The sequence below is a fragment of the Nematocida parisii genome (genome assembly GCF_000250985.1).
Source record: "Nematocida parisii ERTm1 unplaced genomic scaffold supercont1.3, whole genome shotgun sequence".
NCBI classification, from domain to species: domain Eukaryota; kingdom Fungi; phylum Microsporidia; genus Nematocida; species Nematocida parisii.
Genome location: NW_013524648.1, coordinates 475,557 through 490,893, shown reverse-complemented (window position 1 = coordinate 490,893; position 15,337 = coordinate 475,557). Strand labels below are relative to the sequence as shown.

Below are 15,337 nucleotides of genomic sequence, written 5' to 3'. Positions count from 1 at the left end.
TACTATGTGTATATTATATTACTTATTATACTCTGTGTATATTATATTACTTATTATGTATTGTATCATAATAATAGTGTTTATTTTATTATTATATAGTATATGTGTACTAAGTTCTTCACTCTACGCCACAGTCCACTACCTTTACTTCATTAATTGGCCTGTCATTCCTATCACATCTAATATTCTCAATTTCAGCAAGTACTTCTGTACCACTAATTACTTCACCAAATACAACATGCTTCCCATTTAACCAGTCAGTATCACCAGTGGTAATAAAGAACTGTGACCCATTTGTGTCCCTGCCACTGTTAGCCATGGATATACAATACTTCTTATGGGGTATGTTGAAGTTCTCATCCTTAAACTTACTTCCGTATATGGAAATACTTCCAGTCCCATTTCCATTAATTATATCACCACCCTGGATCATGAACCCTTTTATTACTCTGTGGAATATACTGTTCTTATAACCCGATTTATCCTTTACGTTGCCTGTGGCTAACTTAAGGAAGTTATTTACTGTTCTTGGTACAATATTAGATGCCAATTGTATACGTAATTTACCAATAAACTTATTATTACTGGATATATCTAAATATACAACGGGATTAGATGGGATACGCACTAAATTAGAGTTATTAGACATGGGTGTAAAAATAATAAAAATATTTATAACACATACTGTAATAAATAATACATAATACGCATAGTATAATAAGTAATACATAAAATATATATAAAATAAGTATAAGATATAATAATAATAGAGTAATAAGTAATAAGTAATGTACAATGTGTAATAAGTTATATATAACACATAGGATAGAATATAATAGTAATAGAGTAATAAGTTATATATAACACATAGGATAGAATAAGATATAGTATATAATAGTATATGTGTAATAAGTTATAGTATATAATAATATATGTGTAATAAGTTATAATAAGTTATCTCTACTATATATTACTTATAGTGTAATAAGTTATAACTGTATAAGTTATATTACTTATTATGTATAGTGTACTATATTATATTACTTATTACATACTGTATATTATGTTATAGTAATAGTGTAATAAGTAATAACTATATCATATTATGTCTACTATGCATTACTTATTACACATATGCTATTATATTATGTCTGCTATGCATTACTTATTACTTATTACACATATGCTATCATATTATGTCTACTATGCATTACTTATTACACACTGTACATTATATTATGTCTGCTATGCATTACTTATTACTTATTACACATATGCTATCATATTATGTCTACTATGCATTACTTATTACTTATTACACATATGCTATTATATTATGCTTATAATAATGTATTTTCATATTTTATCATATTATTTATTTTATCATTACTTATAATACTATGCGTAATAATTATTACATATACGTATTACTTATCATACTATACATAATAAGTATTACTTATCATACTATACGTAATATTATTTGTTACCTACTATATATATGTGTATAGTTAGTCTATAATTAAAGAACTTTAATAGTTCTTTAAAGTCCTCTTCCCTCTCCCTGCCCAGGAATATCTTCCTGCCCCCTTGGTCTTCTACATAGAACAGGAACTCTGAGTACTCCTCTAAGTTTATTTCTTCTTCTGTGACTTTTTTATATTTATGCTCTATTGAGCAGACTAATCCTAACAGGGACAGCTTGATAAGGGAAGTAATTGAGATATCCCTGGTGAACCTTATAAAACTCGTTTTCTCACCGAATATAATCTGGGCGTATGCTGATTTGGTTGAATTTGGGTGCATTGTGTAATGAGAGAAATTTGGTATAAGACTTATTACACAATGTATTAAAAAAAGTAACGGGTTATGCTTAAAATTATTTAAAGATGGGACTTATTGTGGATTGTGTAAGAAGTATTGTATTTATAGCAGAATATATGGTACAATGTATCATAATGAATAAATTATAATATAAATTATAATAGAATGTGTAATATATTCTGCTGTATTGTAATTTATTTATTGTAATACAATGTATCATAAGTTATTTTATTTTTATTCTTATTTCTTATTGAATAATGTCGCATAAGTTCTGTACTGTGCTGTCCTCAGATAATGTAAAGTATACGCTGCCTAAGAAATATTATATACAAAGTATATTACTGACAGATTTAATAGAAGAAGTAGAAATACCGGAGGAAGGTATTTCTGTACTAGTGGAGAGTGATGTACTTAATAAAATAGTGGAGTATATGGCAGAGTATAAGCATGCGCCTGTAAATATAAATAATATAGTACTAACAGAGTATGATGAAGTATTCCTGAACATAGAAAGAACTCTTCTGTTTAAAATAACAGCAGCTGCTAATTATCTTAATATGCCTGTGCTACTTGAAGTTTGTTGTAAATATATATCTACTATACTACAAGAGAAGAGTACACAAGAAATACGGCAATATTTAGAAGTAGAAGAGAACATAAATAATGAAGTATCTGTAGAAAAAGAGTATAAATGGATGGAATAAATAAAGTGTAAGATAGCAATAGTATAATAATATGTAATCGTATAAATAAAGTATGATAGTGTAAGATAGTAATAGTACAATACATGACAGTATAATAATAGTACAATACATGACAGTATGCCAGTGTTGGTTGTGGATAGTGAGATCCAGAATAGCAATGGTTAAGTATGATATTAATATATGCGTGTCCATCATTTGTGATGGTAATAGGCGTGTTGCTATCATAAATGATTGGAATTAAAACTATATACAGACGACGAGGATTCAATAAGTAACAAGTTTTCGTATATCTAAGTCTTTAAGGAAAAAACAGCTATCAGTGTAAGATAGTATAATAATAATAGTATAATAATAATAAGTAACAGTATAGTAATAATAGTATAATAATATGTGATAGTATAATATATAATGGTACTACTGCTCAGACATACGGGTCCACGATCGATCTGATAATGTGCCATCTCACACAGTGATACAGCCAAGATAAAAAGCTGGGATCTAAGGATCGGTGTATCAACGGCCTACTATTTAATTGAAACTCTTCTCCAACTTAGAAGCAGACTTATGGAAGCATCAACGGGATAACATCAGCATCAGGCCTAACATACTGCGCCCGTAGGACTCTGTGTCTGCATAGGCTTAAAACACTTCCTAAAGATAATAAAGGGCTCTCTTCTTGATTCTCTTCTCTATGGCTATGTAACAGGATAGTGATGGCATTACTCCACGTGAATATGTCAATATCTATCTTATAGTATGTTATATAGGTGTTAATAATGTCTTACCATGTGTACATTAATAGTAATAAGTAATTATAATATAATCCGTTAAATACCTATAATCATAAAGAAAATAAATTTTATATGATAAATTGTAATGAGAGTGTGCTAAGAGAGAGAATAAAGAAAGAATTCATAAATAATAATAAAGAAGAAATTGAATTGAAAGGTAAATATAAAGATAAAGTAACGAATATAATAGTAGATATTAACAGAAATAATGAAATATTTATAGATATACCAGTACCACTAAGGAAATTGGCATATAATATGATATTTATAGAAGTATTTAAAAGAACTGAAATGGGATATAGATATACGTATAATGATATACTAACAGTAATTAAAGACTCTATAAATTATATAGGGATAATTATGAATATAATCATAAATATAGCAGAAGATTTACAAGATAATTATAAAAAAGAAGTGTTTTATAGAGTAATGGGGAACAATCATATGATTATAGCAGCAGTATATCAGCATAGGAATGATTTCTTTTGTGATACTATTGATAAACTCTGTGAAATCCATAAGATAAAGAAATTAGACTATAAATTATATTCAGATGATGCACTGATTGGTCTTTTTGAGTCAAATAAGTATAAAAAGTGCTCAAGATTAAAAAGAGCATTAGATATACTAATGAAATACGGAGATAATCTAATTATAAGAGATAATAATGGGAATGAAAAATCAAATGCTAGAAAATTAGGAATAAGTAATGATGATATTAAATCATTACAGTTACTTAGAAGAGTACACCAAGAAGATGTATTCAGTATTATAAGTGTAGTATATGATTCAATTCACATTAAAAATAAGAACTGGAATGAAACAGTTTCCATTTTTTGGCTATATCTTTTTATGTTGAAACTTTCCATATTTATGGATATAAAAGAAGATATTCTATCACATAAAAGCACAAAAACAGTCGATATAATCAAACAGTATTTAAAGAACATGGAAAATGTAGAAAATACTTTAATTATTAAGAACTCAAATGCATGGAATAGGTTTAAAAGCATTGAAAATGACTTTAAAATTAACCCAGAAGAGTTTAAAAATAACGTAATTCAAGATTATTTAAAACGAGTAAAATCTAAAATGTTAATTCTTAATGGCACAGTTAATGCTAAAATTAGAAAAGTGTTTAAGAATATTATGCTAATAATTCTGATTATACTAATGGTTATGGGTACTATATTCTTATTATATCCTATTGAAGTAAATAGAGTCTTAACTAATAATTAATTATTTCTATTTCGTAATAAAATGAATATTTTTTTGAAAGTAGAAAATAAAAAAAACGCACAAAAATTCAATAAAGAATAATTTTATATAAATATTCAGTAAATCGCATGAGAAAAGGTCTCTTATGAACTGCATAAGAATGAAAATACCACTGTATAACCAGAAATTAGTAGTAAGCTAGGTTTATTTGAAAATTAAACGTATTTCATATACTTGCATTATAAAAGTATTAAGATGAAGTATTTGCCTATGATATTCATATTGCTTGTTTTTTGTAAATATAATCTATAACTGTCAATGGGACTAATACATCTGGACTAATTGCAACTGCCATTAAAATTAACACCAATATTACATGGTTTATGTAGTATATAGCATACTGTGCAATTTTCATTTGTTTTGTATTGGGCTTAAATATATAATATTTAGGAAGTCTGATTGTATTATGATACATAAATTCACCCAAAAAATAAATCATGTGTATTACATAGAATATATAAACCATAGGCGTAATTGGCAGAGAAGTACTGTATTTAGATGAAATGAATTTACCAATCACCATAGGTGCAAAGTTCATCATAATATATTCAATAAAAAACACTACAATGCGCGTTGTTTTGTTGTTAATTATCATATGCGGTAGTGTGGGGCGCATTGCATTGAATTGCTCAACTATTCTACACGCAGCATATATTATATTAACAAAAAAGAAAGCTATAAATACGATTAGAAACTTCTGAGCAGTACTAGAGCAACTTTTAAAAATTAATAGAATAATTATGTTTTCAGCTTGATTTGGATTATTCATTAATTCTAAATTTTCTATAAACAAGAAAAACATACTAGTTAGATACATAAGTATAACCCAATTAAATGTAATAGGTATTATATAGATCCGCTGATTACACATAAAACGTAAATAGTCCAATGTAAATTGAATTTCGGATGTCTTACTTACACTATCTTCAGAACGTATATTGTCATTCTTTTGTATTTCATTATTAAATCTGGGACCAATTTCAAATTTATTGCCAATGCCGTTATCTATACATTGCTTATTTGTATGCATATTGGCATTTGGTCTTAAATATTCATTTTTGTTATTCTGTGCTTTTTGCTTGCTAACGCCTTGAATCTTCTTCATTTAATTTTTAAATCCAATATTTAATTTATACATTTATGGTTTGGCCGTAATAAGAAATATTAAATTGTTTTAATCATGGAATACTAAATATAAGCATATTCATTGGGTTTAATACGATTTAATTAATTTTAGAGCATAAACGCGCACAAATATATAAATTATTGTATATTCACAGTTATTTCTCATATTATTCATGAATATAAACCACTATTATCATAAATTTGAATATTTATTGTGGCTTGAAACTTCTATATAATTGGCTTAACATTTGTGCATATATTGACAGTTCTGTCAAACCCCATTCTTAATCCCATTAGTCTATTATCGAATAAAACTCAATGTTACTTCTAAAAACCGCATAGTATCCGCATGCCTAATAACAACTAACTCCATACATTCATAGAAACCTCTCCTCTACATACATAAAGTCAACAGGCGATGTATATTCAAATTTATATAAGGATAAAAATAATAAAATATTTAAATAAGTCTAATTTATTATACAGAAATAAATTCAACTCAGTATGATATACAGAAAATATAAATGAATACTATTTTAATTCTTATAAATTTTAAAAAGAAATGTATTTTAATAAATTCATGTCAATCCCCCTTAAAATGGCATATTCAATTTAATATCCTATAACAACTACACTTTAATTCAATCTGTCATGTCCATTCTAATCTATAAATAGAAAAGAGAATCTAAATATATGAGATTTTTTTTTAATTTAAAACAGTTTATTGTGAGAGATATGAGAAGAAGTACAAAATACATATTTATCATTGGAATGCTTATTATAAAGCTTTCTTTTGTATATACAGCGAATGAACAAAAAGAAGAAGCCGACTCAAGCAATCAGGAAAATGATAGTAAGAATAAGCTAGAAGAGATTAATGAAATTATAAAAAGAGAAAAAGTAGGAATTTATTTCTTAAAACAATTAAATGATGAAGTTCAGAACCATATGAACTTCTATCTAAATAAAAATAAATTTATAAATCACACCACAAAAAAGTCCACTAGCTTAGAATCAGCTAATCCAAGCACAGAAAACACTGAAACCAACAATGCTCAACCATCTATTATATATCAGAGCATATACAAAGCAATTGAGAAGGGAGATATAACCAAAAACATATCTGATAAGAAAACAACTACAAATTATAAAATAGTAGACATTCCCGTGTTTACACCGCATATTGAAACTTACTATAAAGAAGTCGTAGATGTGTTGAGACGCATAATACTTATGTCTGCATCCACGTCGGTTGTTACAAACCGCCCCATGATGTACGATTCTTTCTCATTGAGCCCAGAAAGCATGGCTAAGTATTTTTTAAGTCTTATAAGCACTCCCTACGTATTCTCACAGTTTGACTTCAATGACTTACTAAAGCATGATTCACCTAATAAATACTTAGAAATGATAAAAGATGCTAAAAATGATGATGAGTTAAATAGTCTTATGAGTGTCATTGATAATGCCAGCCATGAAGCATGTAGGTTCTTTGCTTACATGTCTAGCAAGATATATGAATTTATGAAACCTGAGAAACAATTTACGGCATATATAAAGAAAAGGTTAAATATAACTTCTCCCGGGATTGAACCACGCAGTGATAGTCAAGCTGAAAAGGCTACTAAATTTTTAATAAGTGAACAGTGTTTCTATGCATGGAGAGCTAAAGCTTATGCTTTTACTTACCACATACACGAATTGTTTGTGGCAATGGGTCTTATATTATACAAGAGTGACTGGGATTTGTCTAAAATCCATCCGGAAATGGATGGTTCTAACAAAGATGAAGTACAAGATTTTTTAGTAGGAGTATATAAAATGTTTAATCTTCTAAAAAAGAAAGTTGTAAGTAAAGAACTCTTCCAAGATCCCGAACAAATCATAAAAATTCGTGATGAGATGTTAACTATAGGGCTTGCTATACTAGAATTAATGAAGGAATTTTCATTAACTCTACATACAAATGCAATATCTATAGGAATTACAAAAATAGATCTGAATAATCCTGGATACCTGAATAATCTTAAAGAAAGCGTAATAAAGCTATGGAATGTAGCCACTGTCATCAAGAATCATATAAATATTCCTACTGAATACCAAAGTCTATCCATTGATGAGTATACCGAAAGACTTGAAAAGGACTTAATAACACTCGACAATGAAACAAGTTAAAGAAGAAGGCATTACACTCTGTCAATTACGGAGTAATCAATAAAAAGGAGTTTAAAACCGTTCTTTAACAAATAACCACATTATTAACAAAATTTATTGGCATATTTAACTGTTAACAAGCATTTTAATATAAAGTGCTATTTATACGATATTTCATTCCTCTTTCGTCAAAGTACTTTAAGAATAATTGGCATATTCATAAGTAACAAGTTTATTAAGCTTAAAAATATTTTTACATAATAAATTACTCACAAGGAGTAACACAATTACTGCCCTGCTGTGTGGTTAATGATAGATAAAGAGAGTGAGGGGGAAAGATCTTTATTATATTCAGGAATTGGCCTAAGTTTGCAAGAATTTCTGCTTCTGGTGCCATATATGGGCTAGACCTGGGACTGAAGTCTACCATTGATATTTCTCTGACTCTTCTCTAAATTAGGAGAAGTTCTCTGCCTAAATAGCCAGAAGTTGTTGAGTTGCTTTGCGGTATCTGCCTTTGTTTGACTGGATTATTGCATTGGATGATACGCATATGGACTGGCCGGGGGCATCACATCCAAGCCATGCTGTCACTACATATAATTATGACATATTTAATTTAATACCCTATAATGGCTACAATTTAATTCAACCTGTCATATACCCTTTCTAGTCTATAAATAGAAAAGATAATCTAAAAGATATGAGAAGAAGTACAAAATACATATTTGTCATCGGAATGCTTATTATAAAGCATTCTTTTGTATACACAGCTAATGAACAAAAAGAAGTACCGGCTGATACAAACAGCGAGAAAACAAATATTAAGATTAAACTAGATGAATTTATTGAATTTATGAACAACGAAGAATATGTAATTTATGATTTAAAAGAAGCAAATGATGAAATTCAATGCTGTGTAGATTTAATTCTAAATAAAGGATATAAGACTGTCACATTGAAAAAACCAATCAATTCAGAACTTAGTAATCCAGAAATAAAAATCAGCCAAAATAAAAGCAATCAATCGTCTGCTGTAAATCAGAGCATATATACAGCAATTGAAAGTAGGAATTTATCCAAAAATCTATTTACTAGCAGTAAATCCACAGGATATAAACTAGTAGATATTCCTATACTCTCACCATACATTGAAAATTACTATGTGCTAATTATAGAGGATTTTAAAAATATAATAGATATGTGTAAATATATATCAATAGATTCAAATAATAAGGATCCTTCTGAGACTCTCATATTGGACCAAGAAAATATGGCCAAGTATTTCTTAAGTCATACACAATCACCCCATATATTTTTAGAATTTAGCTTTAATGACTTACTAAAGCATGGTTCACCCAAAGAGTATTTTAAAATGATAAAAGATAAAGATAGTGGCGACTTAAAAGACTCTATTAAAACATTTGATAAAACCTGCCATGATATATGCAGATTCTTTGCCTACTTATCTAACCAGATATACTTATTTGTAGCCTCACAAAAAGAATTCAATATCCATACAAAAAACAAACTAATTTCATACTTAAATAAAGATGATGTAGAATCTGATTCAGACCCAAAAAGTCAAGTCAATGAAATTAGCGAGGAACCAATGCACCAGCAGTATTTATGTGCATGGAGGCTTAAAAACTGCTCTTTTATTTTACAGATTAATGAATTGCTTAATCTCTTATTATCTGCTTTACAAAAAACCCGATGTGATTTATCCAGTATAAATATAAGTAATAATACTTATAAAGAATATCTGAAAAATAATAAGTTTAATAAAGTATATAAAAAGGCTCGTCTTCTAGCAAATGAAATTATAGCCATTAATACCATGCAAAGCCATGGTAAAATCATGCAGATCCAAGAAAATGTATTACAGCTCGCAACAGTTGCAGTAGAACTAATGCGAGAAATTGTATTGAGCCTATACAAGAAAGCAAACTATATAAATGTAAAGGCAGAAGACAAAAACTTTTGTAGTAAGAAAGAATTTAAACAAGATATAAAAAAGCTATGGAATATATCCAACGCCATCAAAGAATACAAAAAAGTTCTTCCCGAGTACGAAAAATTAGATCTATACCAATATACAGAAAAACTTGAAAATGACCTAAATACAATTATTTCCATTAACAATGATAATTTAAAAACAAAAGTATCCACTGCTTCCACAAATCCAGATTTAATTGAAAGAACTAAGAAATTCATTAAAAATCCAAGGGAATATTTAATAAAAGCACGCGCGTGTGCAGTACCAAATACTTCTACACAGAATAATCAGAAAAAGAAAGAAATGACAACTGAACTTTAATAAAAATAACTGGTTTATTAATAAACGCAGTTGATTTGTTTAACTATTAACATGAATTTTAATATACAATACCATTTATATTCATTATTTGAGAATAATTACCTTTTTGCTAAAAATGAAAAATTATTATTATTCTATATTTATTTAACAGCTACTCTAATGGGTGTACTTATTTATTGCCCTATACAGCAGTGTTTACGGTTTTGTGTTATATTTTTATACGTCATTACCACTTTCTGCAGTGCATCAGCGGTTGCCATGTGTGCGTGCTCTCCAGGCCTTTCTAAGACTGTACTTAGTCTTTTTATAATAGAACTTAATAGTGGCCGTATAGTGCACGTGTGCTGTGCTATTTCTCTTTTCATATCTGCTAATAATTCAGCGCACACTTCATACTTAGTCTCTTCTATACTCTGTAATACTTGAATTATTACTGAGCTGCAGTTCACATGTTTTATTTTATTATCCGATGGAAGAAGGCGCATCTTTACTATAATACGCGAAGGGTCCACTCTTTTTATTATATCTGCTGGTGGCTCTGTAATGCTTTTCTCTGGTATTATATTATTTTTATTCTCAATTGTTTTTAATAGCTTGGGTAATTCTGGTGATATTTTTATATTTACATGCTTTAATGATTCTTCTGAACTGCCTTTCTCTGCTTCTTTTGCCATCACTTTAACATCAGAGGTCTCCTCTAATATTTTCTTCACTACTCCCTTCTCTATGCATATCCTTGTTTTTACGGTTTCTATAGACGATTTTTCTTCATTCTTGCTTATGTCTGCCATTTCAGAGTTTTTTTCTTTCTTCTTTATGGACTCTTTTTCCTTTACTTCCTGTAATTTGTCTGTTTTGTCTGCTATTGTCTTTTTTTTGTCATTTATTCTCTTCTCGGGGGCTACTGCAATTTCTGGCATCTCTTCATTACTATCCACAGAATTTTCCTCTTTTTTATTCTTCCTGCATGGAATTACACCAGGAAATATTTCGGTTGTTTCTCTGTCAAGCTCCTTTATTCCGTCTGTTATAATCCCCTTTTTCTTCATTATCATCAGAAGCTGTCTTGGAGTCAGCTTGGTCTCTTCTCTTTCAGTTAAGTCCTTGTATACAACGTATTTGGGAAGAGTCTTTCTTCTCTTTGTCCTTCGTTTTTTGTATAATTGTTTCATCAAAGTCAATATGGGATTGTGGTGAGGGCGGGCAGCAGTCGTCACTGTACTGCACGGCTAATTTACCTGCAGACTCTTCATATGTACTTTCCATGGGTATAAACACGCATACCCGGGATATAAAGAAGAAATGGCGGGCGCGGGATATTTTTATATTTTCACTATTTTCCAAATATAGCAAAAGATAATTAAGTATTATAACATAAATAGAAGTATACACTGTAATTATGCCTAAAATAGACTAAATAACCGCCATTTCTATATATAGAAATATTTACATGCCTCATCAATAGAATTTTTACATCTTTAAAGCAATAATAACAACATCTAACAAATAATAGTATAAGCAGCAGTATAAGAACACATAACTGTATAATTAATACAAATAGAAATATCCACACACTCATAAATTAATGTAAGATATCTATTTAATATTTATATACACTCCAAAATCTTAGTAATAACGTATATGAATATAACCACAAGTAGATAATATATTTCCTGTATTATATACTTATTAGATGTGTCTAGAATTTAAAATGAATTCTTACAGGTATTAGTAGAAATTAGGTCTATTCAGCATAATTTCGAATATTTATAAAACTCTAAAAATAAATTCTACGTGATTTTATATTTAAATGCAATAATCAGACGTGTATACACGCTGAATAACTATTTAAATACAACAAATGAACAGAACAATAAACGGCATATTTGGGTGTTTCCTCTATTTAGGAGCAACTCCTTTATTATAACAAGTGTAAAAGATAGTAAAAGTATTTCCAAATGACATAGCACATATAAGCAATGCACCTATCAGTGGCTGATAATTCTTCCACTGATGAATCACATGCAGTGTGTATATGTAATAAGATACGTACATTTGAATAAATTGAAATAGGACTAAAATACCAACAGCCACCCATAAATTCGCCATTAAAGACACATTCATTACATCACTTGTTATTTCCAGTGGGTCTGCTTTTTTTATAGCTCGATGGATGTAAAGTCTTCTCATTTGGTATTGATACTGTACGACCTGTGAACAAGAGAGTACAAATAAAAACTTAAGCACGGGAACTCTAATGAAAGAAAATGATTCTTCTGGACAGGTCAGCATCATTCCTGTAATAATAATACAAATGTAATGATGGATTATCCACCACATCTTTATATTACTTCCATTATTAATTAGAATATGCTCTCGTATTGTGAGGGTAGAGTATATGTATATTTGTATGAGTATCTGGATTGTGTCCATTATCTTGTTTTGAAATACTAGAAGGTTTAAAAGGGTTAAAATTGTAACGGTAATTGTTGAAGTTAGCTTAAATTTTTCATAGTCACTTTTGTACTTGTACTTCAATTTCTCTGGCAGTTTGACCTCATTTGTGCCCAGTGAAAGCTCAAGAATTTTAGAGGTTGAAACTTCCGCTTTTACCTTTTCTATTATTGCTTTGTCTTTTTGTGTCAATTTGTCTGCTGCCCGGATTTCTTTCAGTGTTTTTTTGATCGTTATTTTTGTTTTTTCTGTCTTTTCATTAAGTTCTGCGAGGTCTTGGTGAAGAGTGACCAATCGTGCGCATGCGTTCATATATTCTGAAAATTCTTTTTTATTATGGACCAGTTAATTAAAACAGCAAAGGGTACCAGAGACTATTTTGGACAGGATAAAATGGTGCTTGACAGGATTATTCAGGAGGTAGAGAATATTTACAGAAAAAGGGGAGGAGTTCCTTTTGACACACCCACATTTGAAATAAAATCTATTCTAATGAACAAATACGGAGAAGACTCCAAGCTTATTTATGATCTGGCAGATCAGGGGGGTGAACTGTGTGCACTGCGGTACGATCTAACAGTTCCTTTGGCTAGGTATTTGGCAATGACAAAGACTGTAAAAATGAAGAGGTACCACACGGCAAAGGTGTTTAGAAGAGACCAGCCTGCTTTAGCCAAAGGAAGGTATAGAGAGTTTTACCAAAGTGACTTTGATATTATTGGAGAGTACGCACATATGGCAGCCGATTCTGAGATAGTTAGCACCGCCTGCACTATTTTGGACAATTTTTCAAAGGATGTGCTGGGAGGCAATAATAAAGTGTACATCCGACTAAACCACAAAAAATTAGTAGATAGTTTAATGGAAGTATGTGGTATAGAAAAATCTTTATGTGGACCAATTGGCAGTGCCATTGACAAACTAGACAAAATGTCATGGGAAGAAGTTTCTGAGGAAATGGCAGGGAAAGGGGCTTCTGTTGAATCGATTGCCAAGATAAAAGAAGCAATTTGTATTAAAGGGTCTTTTAAAGTTCTGAGTGCAATTAAAGAGAATGAGATAGGGCAGACACTGGTGGGAAAGGAGGCAATAAAGGATCTGGAAAGATTACAAGAGCTGCTTACTGTATATGGTGTAGACGATAAAATTGTTCTTGATGTGAGTCTAATTAGAGGATTAGATTATTACACTGGAATATTATTAGAAGGAGGATATGTTGGACTGGAAGGAACACTAGTGGCAGGAGGCAGATATGACGGGCTTGTTAATAATATACTGACCATGAACTCTGAAGACCCGGCTCTTGCGCAGGATCTTAATACTAAGCTAAAAGTGAAAAACAAGAAAAAGCCAACAAATAAAAACACAGAAGAAATCAGATGTGTAGGAATCAGTCTGGGTGTAAGCCGATTATTCAGTGTGGTGAGTGCAAACGACAAGAAGACGCCCACTCAGGTTATGGTATGCTCAGTTGGCTCCAATCTTTTAGAAGAAAGGATCCGAATGTGTACTTATTTACGTAATAATGGGATAAACACTGAGTACTTTATGGGAGAATCGGGAAATTTCACTAGGCACAGTGAATATGCAGAATCAGCAGGTGTGAATGTTCTGGTGCTTATAGGAAGAAAAGAAATAGAAGAAGAAAAGTACCAAATCATTTGGGGGAGCAAGAACACCAGAGAAAAGGTAAGTGTTCATATTTCAGATCTTGTCACTAAGATAGAAGAAATTCTTAAAAATGGCTCTGATACACCCAATGATAAAGCAGATTCAGAAGAAGAAATTCTTAAGGCACAGATATAAACTTACTGCATACCCGATAACTCAAAATTATTTGCTTCCTTTAAGTCAATAACTCATAGAAATAATTCTTTTTAATACCTAAAATAAAGTAATTTTATCAAGAATCATAAATATTTTAGACTATCTCATCCAGAAGCACACCCATTCCTTATTTATATTGACTTAAGAAGTATAATTGATTTTACACTGTGTATACACTAATATACATCAATATAGTAATAATCATTTGTATATTAAGTGTATATACGTAAGTATATAAATTCTAGCTATTTATAATAAAAATGAATTTTAAATATTCTTATAAAACTATAAAATTTAAATATCTTCAGTGAATGGGTTTATAAAAAAATAAAGAAATACAGAAATAGAAATTATTGTAAAAATAATACAGACGGATTATACTAATAATATATTAGAAACACGGATTTATATGAGAAATACAGAAACGAAATCATGTAAATAATTAGACATAGAAAACAATGTTATAAGACAGTCAATATTACACTATAATTATAACATGAACACAAATATAAATGATTTGTTCTTATTCCTATTTAAACATTAACTACTAGCTATTTCATTAATCGAAGCAAAATATATTAGTATTGTTGGTCGTTGGTTTTGGATAGTGAGATCCAGAATAGAAATGGTTAAAATTGAAATAGTAAATACACTAGCTCATAATACTAATAAGCCGTAGAATATTCTATAATTTGTTTGCTAAGCATAATTCATCTGTGAAGAGAATGTTCTCTATAATTATGATTATAAATATACAACTTGATTGAATATGAAAAGAAGAGAAGGTTTCTATTTTCTTTTTATTTACGAACAAAGGGGTACATACAGATGAAGAGTATCCAGACAGATACAGCAGT

At 29.7% G+C, this 15,337-nt stretch overlaps 10 protein-coding genes across 10 annotated transcripts; 5 read left to right on the top strand and 5 right to left on the bottom strand.

Moving 5' to 3' along the window:
* Positions 1-78: 78 nt before the first annotated feature.
* On the bottom strand, positions 79-730 carry NEPG_01456 (cyclophilin; the record flags this gene model as incomplete). The annotated part of the gene is made up of 1 exon (XM_013203830.1): positions 79-730. One exon carries the CDS (start codon positions 728-730, stop codon positions 119-121), a length of 612 nt encoding a protein of 203 aa, XP_013059284.1. The 3' UTR covers positions 79-118.
* Positions 731-1,479: 749 nt separating this feature from the next.
* On the bottom strand, positions 1,480-1,885 carry NEPG_01455 (uncharacterized protein; the record flags this gene model as incomplete). Its single annotated transcript, XM_013203829.1, has 1 exon — positions 1,480-1,885. The coding sequence occupies exon 1, from the start codon at positions 1,804-1,806 to the stop codon at positions 1,480-1,482; it is 327 nt and encodes a 108-aa protein (XP_013059283.1). The 5' UTR covers positions 1,807-1,885.
* Positions 1,886-2,081: 196 nt separating this feature from the next.
* On the top strand, positions 2,082-2,546 carry NEPG_01454 (uncharacterized protein; the record flags this gene model as incomplete). Its single annotated transcript, XM_013203828.1, has 1 exon — positions 2,082-2,546. One exon carries the CDS (start codon positions 2,082-2,084, stop codon positions 2,526-2,528), a length of 447 nt encoding a protein of 148 aa, XP_013059282.1. The 3' UTR covers positions 2,529-2,546.
* An 845-nt stretch (positions 2,547-3,391) lies between these two features.
* On the top strand, positions 3,392-4,561 carry NEPG_01453 (uncharacterized protein; the record flags this gene model as incomplete). Its single annotated transcript, XM_013203827.1, has 1 exon — positions 3,392-4,561. One exon carries the CDS (start codon positions 3,392-3,394, stop codon positions 4,559-4,561), a length of 1,170 nt encoding a protein of 389 aa, XP_013059281.1.
* Positions 4,562-4,817: 256 nt separating this feature from the next.
* NEPG_01452 (uncharacterized protein) lies at positions 4,818-5,705 on the bottom strand (the record flags this gene model as incomplete). The annotated part of the gene is made up of 1 exon (XM_013203826.1): positions 4,818-5,705. The coding sequence occupies one exon, from the start codon at positions 5,703-5,705 to the stop codon at positions 4,818-4,820; it is 888 nt and encodes a 295-aa protein (XP_013059280.1).
* A 713-nt stretch (positions 5,706-6,418) lies between these two features.
* On the top strand, positions 6,419-7,951 carry NEPG_01451 (uncharacterized protein; the record flags this gene model as incomplete). The annotated part of the gene is made up of 1 exon (XM_013203825.1): positions 6,419-7,951. One exon carries the CDS (start codon positions 6,419-6,421, stop codon positions 7,898-7,900), a length of 1,482 nt encoding a protein of 493 aa, XP_013059279.1. The 3' UTR covers positions 7,901-7,951.
* Positions 7,952-8,582: 631 nt separating this feature from the next.
* On the top strand, positions 8,583-10,220 carry NEPG_01450 (uncharacterized protein; the record flags this gene model as incomplete). The annotated part of the gene is made up of 1 exon (XM_013203824.1): positions 8,583-10,220. One exon carries the CDS (start codon positions 8,583-8,585, stop codon positions 10,197-10,199), a length of 1,617 nt encoding a protein of 538 aa, XP_013059278.1. The 3' UTR covers positions 10,200-10,220.
* Positions 10,221-10,360: 140 nt separating this feature from the next.
* NEPG_01449 (uncharacterized protein) lies at positions 10,361-11,371 on the bottom strand (the record flags this gene model as incomplete). Its single annotated transcript, XM_013203823.1, has 1 exon — positions 10,361-11,371. One exon carries the CDS (start codon positions 11,369-11,371, stop codon positions 10,373-10,375), a length of 999 nt encoding a protein of 332 aa, XP_013059277.1. The 3' UTR covers positions 10,361-10,372.
* Positions 11,372-12,088: 717 nt separating this feature from the next.
* On the bottom strand, positions 12,089-12,965 carry NEPG_01448 (uncharacterized protein; the record flags this gene model as incomplete). Its single annotated transcript, XM_013203822.1, has 1 exon — positions 12,089-12,965. One exon carries the CDS (start codon positions 12,963-12,965, stop codon positions 12,099-12,101), a length of 867 nt encoding a protein of 288 aa, XP_013059276.1. The 3' UTR covers positions 12,089-12,098.
* Positions 12,966-12,989: 24 nt separating this feature from the next.
* Positions 12,990-14,545, top strand: NEPG_01447 (uncharacterized protein; the record flags this gene model as incomplete). Its single annotated transcript, XM_013203821.1, has 1 exon — positions 12,990-14,545. The coding sequence occupies one exon, from the start codon at positions 12,990-12,992 to the stop codon at positions 14,457-14,459; it is 1,470 nt and encodes a 489-aa protein (XP_013059275.1). The 3' UTR covers positions 14,460-14,545.
* Between the last annotated feature and the right edge of the window lie 792 nt (positions 14,546-15,337).